This window comes from Cucurbita pepo, unplaced genomic scaffold (genome assembly GCF_002806865.2).
Source record: "Cucurbita pepo subsp. pepo cultivar mu-cu-16 unplaced genomic scaffold, ASM280686v2 Cp4.1_scaffold000967, whole genome shotgun sequence".
Taxonomy (NCBI): domain Eukaryota; kingdom Viridiplantae; phylum Streptophyta; class Magnoliopsida; order Cucurbitales; family Cucurbitaceae; genus Cucurbita; species Cucurbita pepo.
The window spans coordinates 1-9,278 of NW_019647166.1; the positions used below are offsets into that span (position 1 = coordinate 1).

Genomic DNA, 9,278 nt, shown 5'->3' on the forward strand with positions numbered 1-9,278 from the left:
ATTAATGGCCTCCAACCACACAATTCCACCTCTTCAATGCCCATGTTTATCACCTCGGAAGCCAAGGGCTTTGGATTTTGTAAAATATTTAATATTTAAAAAAAAAAAAAGGAATAAAATAGTATATAATATAAAATTTGAATTTCCAAATATTATTAGTTTGCGATTTGCATTAAGAGGGCGGTAAAGCTGTCAAATCATTCTCTTCCCTCGAGAATTTGAATAAATGTGACCGTAGACCGACATGTCGATTCTTTTAAATTATGCTAAATTAATGAAAACATCCTTAAATTTTGATGTTTTTTTTTTTAATTATTCTTACATTTTTTAAAATTTTAATAATAACTTTAAATTTAAAAATAATTTTACTATGGGTTTTTGGATAAAAAAAAACGTTTTTAATTTTTTAATTTTTTAAAAAGTTGAAAAATACCCTCTTAAACAAAAATATTCATAAAATTTAAAAATAGCATTAATATTTTTTAATTTATAAAAAAAAATTAAAAATTATTACTATTAATATATGAACAAAAACCGTCTATAGACACCTCATAAATTATTTTCAAGCTTTTTAATGTTACTTTTAAAAGTTCACGAGTATTCTAAAAAATGTGATACTAATAGTAAAAGTATTTTTAATTTTTAATAAAAGTTTTGAAAATTCAAACATAAATATTTTGAAATTTTTTTTTTAAGTTATATTGAAGTTTAATGGTATTTTTAAAATAAAATATTAATAATTTTCATCTAAATTTTTTATGTATGAGGTATTTATAGACGGTTTCAATCCATATATTTACATAATTAATGATACCTTTAAAATTTCATAATATTTTTTTAACTTTTAAAAAAATATTTGAATTTTTTTTTTAATTTCAAGATATATTTGAAATTTTAATGCTTTAAAGGTATTTTTAAAATAAATAATGAATTAACTTTTTTAGTAATTTAGAAATATTTTTATTTATTTATTTATAAAAATAAAAAAAAAAAATAAAAAAAAAACCTAACTTTTACTAACGAAGATCGAGTAGAATCAAAGATGACTTGTCAACTGGAACAGGATATCCTCGCCTTTTTTCAGAAAGGTTAATCGGCTAAATTAGGGTTATCAAGGAACGGATTCATCAAGATTCTCTCCAAACAAGGATGAAGCTCAAGCAGTTAGAGTCCTTCCTCGGTGAAATTCAACAGTTCTCCAATCCAAAGGTTTGATTTCGTCTGCGGTTTTCGTTCATTTCTTCATCTCCTTCCCGGTTTCGGCAATTTTTGAATCAACAGACTCGAGAAAATTCGTTCCTGTTGCAGGTGGAGCTCGAGCAGTACCCAACTGGACCTCACATTGCTTCTCGCATGTTGTACACTGTATTTCTCTTCCGTCTTCTGCGTTCATCTTTCTTCTCTTTGCTTATGCTCGAATTCTTTGATTCTTAAAGGAACTGAGTGATTCAATCGAAAATCAAATTGTTTACTACAAAGGATCATATGTTTTTGTCGTATAGTATCTTTAACGATTCATTATAACACAGTGAAGTTCAAATTTATATCCATTTGCAGGTTCAGATGTAGTGATGAAACTATAAGTTTCTACGTTTTTTGCTTGTTCGTTTTATGCAATCATAATTTATTTGAAACTTTACCAGGCAGAGAATTCTTTTGGAGATGTTAGTGGCAAGATAGTAGCTGATTTGGGTTGTGGTTGTGGTACATTAGGGGCTGCAGCTGCGCTGCTGGGTGCAGAGTTAGTGCCATCTTTCCCCTGTTCCTCTGTTCTATTTCCTCTTGGTTTATTAGTCTCTTAGTGTTTCAGTTGAAAGTTATCAATCCATTTCTGATTATAAGGGAAGCGGATAAAATGTTTTTATTCGGCATATATTTGATTCGAAACATATGCAATGCTTCCAGTCTTACAATTCTTGGACAGGCATGTTACAGGAATTGACATTGATCCTGAATCTCTTGAAATAGCATCTTCAAATGCAGAGTATCTTGAGGTTCTATATTTTCATTTTATGTATGAATGCCGGAGTATCGTCTTCATTGCTCTTGTTATTTTAGTTGATCTGTTGAAAATTGCAGTTGGAAATGGACTTGGTTCAGTGTGATGTAAAGAACTTGGTATTGAGAGGTAACGAACTGGAATACCGTGCTTGCGAACTTTCTATCTTCCCACTCTCATCGGGGTCGTGCATGCTTGTAAACTATAACGTGTAGTACAATTTGTTCTAGTTTTTTTAAAAGTATGTCTTGATGAAAAATGTATTCTGTCTCTGTTATGATTCAACGAAGTGATGTTTTTCTTTGAATTCATTGAGAACAACTCGGTGTGTGTGTGTGTGTGAAAGTTTTTCTGGCTTAGTTTGATAGAATTGAGCGGTAACATTATAATGGCTATTGGTGTGTCGTGTATTCTTCTTCGAGCTTCTTGTTTGTTACTACATTTAACACATTCGGTATACGGTCAGGCCAGGTTTTTGATACCATTGTAATGAATCCACCATTCGGAACACGGCGAAAGGGTGCAGATATGGAATTCCTTTCTGCAGCTTTGAAGGTAATTACAGTTTGGGTATCCGACTAAGATGCTCGAGTACATATGTACATCATTTTCTCATTGACTCGTATTCTTTGAAATTTCTTTTCAGCTTGCATCCAAAGCAGTTTATTCTTTGCACAAGACCTCAACAAGAGATGTAAGTTTACCTGTTCAAACTCAATGCCATTTAGAACTCTACACACTGCCACTTGGTTGGGGTTGGTGTTATCTTGTTAGTTCGGTTCATTGCATGGTTACTAATGTGAGATCCCACGTTGGTTGGGGAGGAGAACGAAACATTCTTTATAAGAGTGTGGAAACCTTTCCCTAGCAAACACGTTTTACAAACCATGAGGGGAAGCTCAGAAGGGAAAGACCAAAGAGGATAATATTTGCTAGCGGTGGGCTTGGGTTGTTACAACGGGATGAATACAATGGAGCAACTATTAACTGCTTCTTTAACCTTGAAAAGGGTATTCGTGCAGCTCACTTTGTATAATATTTCCGTCTTTTCAATTCGAGGATTCCTCTCTACATTTTTCATTTTACGATATTGTAGGAATTGGATAGGAAGTGTAAACTTCATCTGTAGCTTAGTTTTGATACTGTCTTTTCCCTTAACCAATCACCCTCTGCATCTAGATTGCTAGTGTTAGCCTTCTTTTAGCAACCTGTCTGAGGAGACATGTAACGACCCAAGTCCACCCCTAAGAGATATTGTCCTCTTTAGGCTTTCTCTTTCGGGCTTCCCCTCAAGGTTTTTAAAACGCGTCTACTGGGGAAAGGTTTTCACACCCTTATAAAAAATGTTTCATTCCCCTCTCCAACCGATGTGAGATCTCACAATCCACCCCTTTGGGGTCCAGCGTCCTTGCTGATCCTCGTTCCTCTCTCCAATTGACGTGGGATCTCACAAGGCAGTTAGCTATTCAATCTAGAAAGGCCTGGTTTATTTGAATGTTCTTCCAAACAATAGAACGAAGTGCTAACCTCTTATAGTTCTGAAGTCTTTTCTTCTTCTTCTTCTTTTTGTTTATAATAATTTTTAATTTCATTGCAACAGCATATAAAACGTGCAGCTTTGCGGGATTACGGTGCCCAAAGTGCCGAGGTTTTATGCGAGGTCGGTAACTGCTTGTTGGGGTTCCAATGATATTTATGCTTCCTTCTTGCAGCAGGCTATTCATGTTATTATATGATTCAATTATAAGTCAAATCAACCTCTAGTTCTAATCTAGCCATTTGTTCCTTTCTTTCTCTTAGCTTCGATACGACGTGCCCCAACTTTACAAATTTCACAAGAGAAAAGAGGTCGACATTGCCGTGGACCTTTGGCGATTCGTGCCAAGAAGCCCCCGAGAAAATGGTGTTTAGGACAGACCTACCGTTCATGCCATTTCTCCGACGTGAGTAACGTGATCACATCAAATTTCCATTTTTGTAATAGACAAGATGAGAAGCATCAAACAGCTCCCACCATCTTTCTGTAGAATGTTCATATATTTCTTTGATGTTTGCTAAACGTTCGTTCTTTGTTTCGTAAGCATCCCAATTTCTTCGAGAGAGTCGTAATTTTGTCATGTCTTAAACGTTCAAAGACTACTATTAAAATACAAATCTGTTAGAATTTTGGACGAAAATTAGAATTTTATTATTATTTTTTTTAATAAGAAGAAAAAAACAAAGAAGAAAGCAACATTTGAAACGTGTAAAAAGCACAATCATAAAAAAAGAACAAACTAAATATGAACACATTTATTTAAAATTGCTAAAAAGACTTCAAGTCTACTTTGTTGGGTGGCAGAAGCATGTTCATTGGATTCATTCAAACTTTATGTCAATAAATTATGGGTTCAATTATGATTTAAAACTAATAAATTAATTATTTCATAATTGAATTATGTGATGTTATTCTCTGTTTCGATCAACCAACTTTTATGATTTGGTTTGGATAATCTAGATTGGTCGAGTTATCCGGTCATACGAACACATATATTTGTATTACACTCCCGATGCATACTCACTCGAAAATTGAACAAGCTCGAGGTTAGTTTCTTTTTAGTGGTTGATGCTTCGGGATTCTTTTGAAACAAACTATCGTTAATAATTAAATAAAAAGTTTATTAATAAACTTTTTATTTAATTAGTTAAACATACTTTTCATGGGCGAAAAAGTAAGATTAGTCACATGCTAATGAGACAAGGAAGAACTATTTTCAAAATCACTGTCAAACATTAATTATCGTGTTCGATTATTATTAATCAAAGTGCATATAGGAAACAAGAAGAACTTCTTTAGGGAATCCCTTATCTAAACAAAGGTGCATTGAATATTTAGTTGGTTTGGGAGTCCAAAGATCATGACACACACAAACTTACAAGAAGAGAGGAAAGAAATGAGTTCTATTTTCGTGAGAAAACGACAAATTCATCGTAATTATAACTTTAAGTCAGTTGAGCCATCATTAACAGGTCGACGATAAACGACGAACTTATGGCTTTATAATATCAGGATTTAGTTTGCTACGACGCTGACTTCATATATTTGGTCTCTCCCGTTAATGTGATGCTAGAGTAAATAAGTCGTACATAACTGAACCAAATGCATTATAACTTGTGAATGTTTGATATTTGAGTTTTATGAGATTTTAGTTATTAATGCAATACAGACCAATAAATTTTTTTAAAATAATTTAAAATAAAAATTAACCCGACACCCCAGCCTTGGGTAGGGTTGCTTGGGCCACCAACGATTCCAATCTAACTCGTGTACACATCTAGTGAGTGAAAGATCCAATTATTGACCTTTTAAGATAATAATGCTATTTTTATCTATTGACCTATGCTCGAGTTAGCTATCGACAAATATCGAGGTTGGTTTGGCATTAAAATGGAGAGTTCATTGTAGCCACATGATTCACCAAACCACAAACACAATGAAAATAATTGTTCTTTTAAGGGAATAAAAATCTTATATTAAATTAGTTGCTTTGCTTTCCACACATGCTTACCCATATTTTAATTAATAATTATTTTTCAATTATTTAATTTTCAATAACTCTTAAAATAAGTTTTTGAATTTAGTTATAAATCTTAATTCAATATTTGAAAATAAATAAATAACAATAAATATTTTTATTGTTAGACAAGGGTACTTAAATTTAAAAAAAAATTATAAATCAAATACTTGAGTTCGGTTTTAAAAAAAAAATTTACTCAAAAACTCATCGACTCGGAGTTTTAATTTTTTAATAAATAAGTGAAATATTCATGATATCATCGGTTACGATCGGTTAGATTTTATGTGAAATTTCAAAAGTTCGATCCGAGTATAGCCGAGTACAGCTTGTTCATATATATATATATATATATATATATATACTATTTTGGAAATTTATATTTTCTGTTTCTCTGAAATAGAATGCGGGACCAGAACCGAAAAAGCTTATTGGTCCCCATCACGCCCGGTGGACATCTCTACAGAGTCATATAAATTTTAGGTCTAAATAAAAAACTTCTTTAAAATAGGATGCGGGACGAGAACGGAAGAGGCTTCTCGATCCCCACCTCGCCCTATAAACATCTCGGTACGAGTCCTTTAAATTTTAGGTAAGAATAAAATTTCAATAATTTAGATGACGTTTTCACATTGTTTAGTTTAATTATTAAAAAATGATTAATTAAATTATCGATATTTTAGATGATAATTAATATTTTATCTACTTTAGAACGTGACCAGAGCCACGAAATTAATATTATATTTTAAATATATTTTATTTCTTGTGAACTCCAATAAACCCTAATTATAGGCGTCTACCTATACAAATTAAAACGTAAATTCCATATGTAAAGTCAAAGTAAGAGTTGGACACGCAAACGCGCGCGTGAAATTTGAATAATTTTGGTCTTTTTTAATTTTTTAATTTTGAATAACTTTGGTCTTCTTCGCCAATGTTTAGATAATATATAATTAAAAAAAGTCATATGAATCACGATTTAATCTTATAATATTTTTATTTGAATTATTATTTTAATATAATCTCTCTTCACAATTAATCTATTGAGACTTTTCAATAATAAGAAATAGAAAATATAAAATAATATTTATTTTATAATTAAAAAAATTAAATTCTTTTTTTACATCTCAAATATTATATTAAAAAAAATAAAGGTGTGAAAGAGATTTTTTTAATTGAAGTTTTATAATTTACTATTATCTATTTTCAAATAATAATGTCATAATTTTAAAATACCGTAAAAAAAATGATAATTTGTTGTTCGGAGCTAAGAACTGTGTCACCACACCATGGCTACTGCTTAATAGGTCGGAGCAATGCGCCATTAGACGTTCAACAAGCATTTCATGATCGGCATAAGTGTTTGAAAGTTGTCATTGTATAATTTACGGTAAAAAGATATAATTTTAAAATAATTTTATTTTATATTATAATTGTGAAAAATGGATAATTATATTATGATAGATTAAATATTTAAATTTTTAACGACTAAAATAAAATTTAAAAAAAAACATTTATGATTGGTAATATTATAAAATAAATAAAAAAAATAAAAGAGCATAAAATCTAAGTATAAATAACATAGAAATCGTAGAGACAATCTGATCCAGCGGTGCAATAATTGTTGGGACTGTGAAAAAGAGCTTAAAAAGAGGGCTTTGGAGATCTCTGGTTTCTCAGATTGCCGCCGGCGAACAACGCTTCCACTTTCTCTCTCTACCTTTTTGTTTCTCTCTCTTATGGGGAGTGGCTATTTTGGGGAGATGAATATGGGGAATAATAATATTGATAAGAGGAGAAGTGGGTCGCCGTCGTCGGCGGCGGCGGTGGCGACGGTGGTGAGGAGAGGGAGGAAGGGAGGCGGCGGCGGAGAGAAGCCGAAGCAGCCGCAGAGAGGGTTGGGAGTTGCTCAGTTGGAGAAGATCAGATTGCATGGCGAAATGGGTTGTGCGGCTTACGGCCACCTGTATCCAAATCTCTCCGCCGTAAATCTCTCCCTCTCTCTCTCTAAGAAGAGAAATTAAAAATAATATTTAATTCTTATGATTTAGGGTTTCTTTTGTGTTCATGTAGAGCGATGACATGAGAATTGAAACGGCGTCGTCTTCATCTCCTTCCTATGGCTTCCACCAAAACTTTATGGTAACTCTCTCTCTCTCTAAACTCCCCCTCTCTCTAGAATTTCATAGAAATAAAAATATTTTATTACCGACAAATATTTGAATTTATGAACTCCCGAATAAATAAAAACGTTTAATTGGTAAATCTGTGTATAAATTCAAACGAAACGTTTTAATACTAAGTTATACTCATATTAGCAGATCCCGAGAAAATATTTAATTTATGATCTCAAAAATTAAAAAAAAAATGAAAGATTTTCATTAAATAAATCACATTAATCATTAAAAAAATGGATATAATTTATTTGATAATTATTGAATAAATGTTTATTTTTAATTATAATTTTATTTGTTTATTTTTTTACTTTAAATGGATTCCCAGGGAATGGGAGAACATGAAAGAGGAAGCTTCGGATATGGTGATTCTCAGCCAATAACTTCTCTAAGGTAACGTAGGATTTATTTATCCATCATAATTACATTATTATTATTATTATTATTATTATTATTATTATTATTTGTAAAATTTAGATATTTAATTTACTATTAATTGCTGTTTTTTTTAATTATTTATTAATTTGTGATAATTTAGATGGGACCCAACTCATACATTCTTGGAGACCCAACATTTCGGGCAACCAAACATGACCGGACACCTTTTCAATACTCATTTACAGGTCAGTTAATATATTTTTCTCTTTAAATTAACTTATTTTTAATGTAATTTCCCACAAATTTATATGAAAAAAAATCTAATTTTCATAATTATGTTAATAGATGAATAAATAACGTGAAAATGTGACCATTTGAAAAAAAATGCAGGATTCAATTCACGGGAACATAAATGTAAAATACGGGAGTGATTCAATGACATCAAGCAGCCAGAATTCTGAATCGAGTGAACTAGATTTGGAGCTGAGATTGTCAATTTAATAGAACTGATCGAATTCTCGAGCAACAGTTCCACGAGCCCGACCAACAACTTACTAGGAGTATGAGCATACAAGCTTTCACGAAACCGTCATATAATTAACCCGTAATGGATTCAAACAGCTCTTTAGTTCGATACCGCACTTAAAAAGGTAAATTTTGATAAAAGTGTAGGGTTGCTTTTTAGAAGTTTGAAACTATTGGGGAAAAAAAGAAATACAAGGGCGTGGTTTGTAAAATTGGAAAATTATAGGGTGTTATTTGTAATTATTATTTTTATATTTATATAAATATATATAAATATTGCATGCATGCACAAGTCCAATATATTTCTTTATAAATTGTGAAAGTGAAGACAAGGACTTTATTGCTTCCTTTCAGGTCTACACATATAGCAATCAAACAGTTGCACTATTTTGATTGATTTATTTTTTTTTTATTCTCTTAATTAATAGGAAATTAAAGTGAAAAAAAAATAAAGAAAAAGAAGAAAAATACATCAACTTTATCTGATTCATTGGTTTTGAGCATTCTTTTATTCAACCGTTGAAACTTTATTAAAAAAAAAAATAAGAAAAGTAATTTAATTTTATTTTTAATTTTTCGCCAAATTCTACGTTCATTTTTGCAGGGTGGGACAAAGATTGGGGCGAGGTCGGGTTGGGGACGTGGACG

The 9,278-nt window shown here is 31.4% G+C and overlaps 2 protein-coding genes across 2 annotated transcripts; both read left to right on the forward strand.

Moving 5' to 3' along the window:
• Positions 1-1,047: 1,047 nt before the first annotated feature.
• On the forward strand, positions 1,048-4,172 carry LOC111786047 (methyltransferase-like protein 5). Its single transcript, XM_023666402.1, has 9 exons — positions 1,048-1,209; positions 1,309-1,365; positions 1,644-1,741; positions 1,925-1,994; positions 2,080-2,128; positions 2,466-2,554; positions 2,646-2,693; positions 3,600-3,659; positions 3,800-4,172. Exons 1-9 carry the CDS (start codon positions 1,150-1,152, stop codon positions 3,908-3,910), a joined length of 642 nt encoding a protein of 213 aa, XP_023522170.1. The 5' UTR covers positions 1,048-1,149; the 3' UTR covers positions 3,911-4,172.
• A 3,086-nt stretch (positions 4,173-7,258) lies between these two features.
• Positions 7,259-8,908, forward strand: LOC111786046 (protein SPEAR1-like). Its single transcript, XM_023666401.1, has 5 exons — positions 7,259-7,538; positions 7,627-7,695; positions 8,056-8,120; positions 8,266-8,350; positions 8,496-8,908. The coding sequence occupies exons 1-5, from the start codon at positions 7,293-7,295 to the stop codon at positions 8,604-8,606; spliced, it is 576 nt and encodes a 191-aa protein (XP_023522169.1). The 5' UTR covers positions 7,259-7,292; the 3' UTR covers positions 8,607-8,908.
• Positions 8,909-9,278: the final 370 nt, after the last annotated feature.

What these genes read in the sequence shown, in the direction of transcription:
- LOC111786046 (XM_023666401.1), top strand. Translation starts at nt 7,293, where the DNA reads ATGGGGAGTGGCTATTTTGGGGAGATGAATATGGGGAATAATAATATT. An exon ending in TGTATCCAAATCTCTCCGCC is followed by an intron (nt 7,539 to 7,626) that starts GTAAATCTCTCC and finishes GTGTTCATGTAG; the next exon opens with AGCGATGACATGAGAATTGA. An exon ending in TTTTCAATACTCATTTACAG is followed by an intron (nt 8,351 to 8,495) that starts GTCAGTTAATAT and finishes AAAAAAATGCAG; the next exon opens with GATTCAATTCACGGGAACAT.
- LOC111786047 (XM_023666402.1), top strand. Translation starts at nt 1,150, where the DNA reads ATGAAGCTCAAGCAGTTAGAGTCCTTCCTCGGTGAAATTCAACAGTTC. An exon ending in AACAGTTCTCCAATCCAAAG is followed by an intron (nt 1,210 to 1,308) that starts GTTTGATTTCGT and finishes TTCCTGTTGCAG; the next exon opens with GTGGAGCTCGAGCAGTACCC. An exon ending in GTGCCGAGGTTTTATGCGAG is followed by an intron (nt 3,660 to 3,799) that starts GTCGGTAACTGC and finishes TCTTTCTCTTAG; the next exon opens with CTTCGATACGACGTGCCCCA.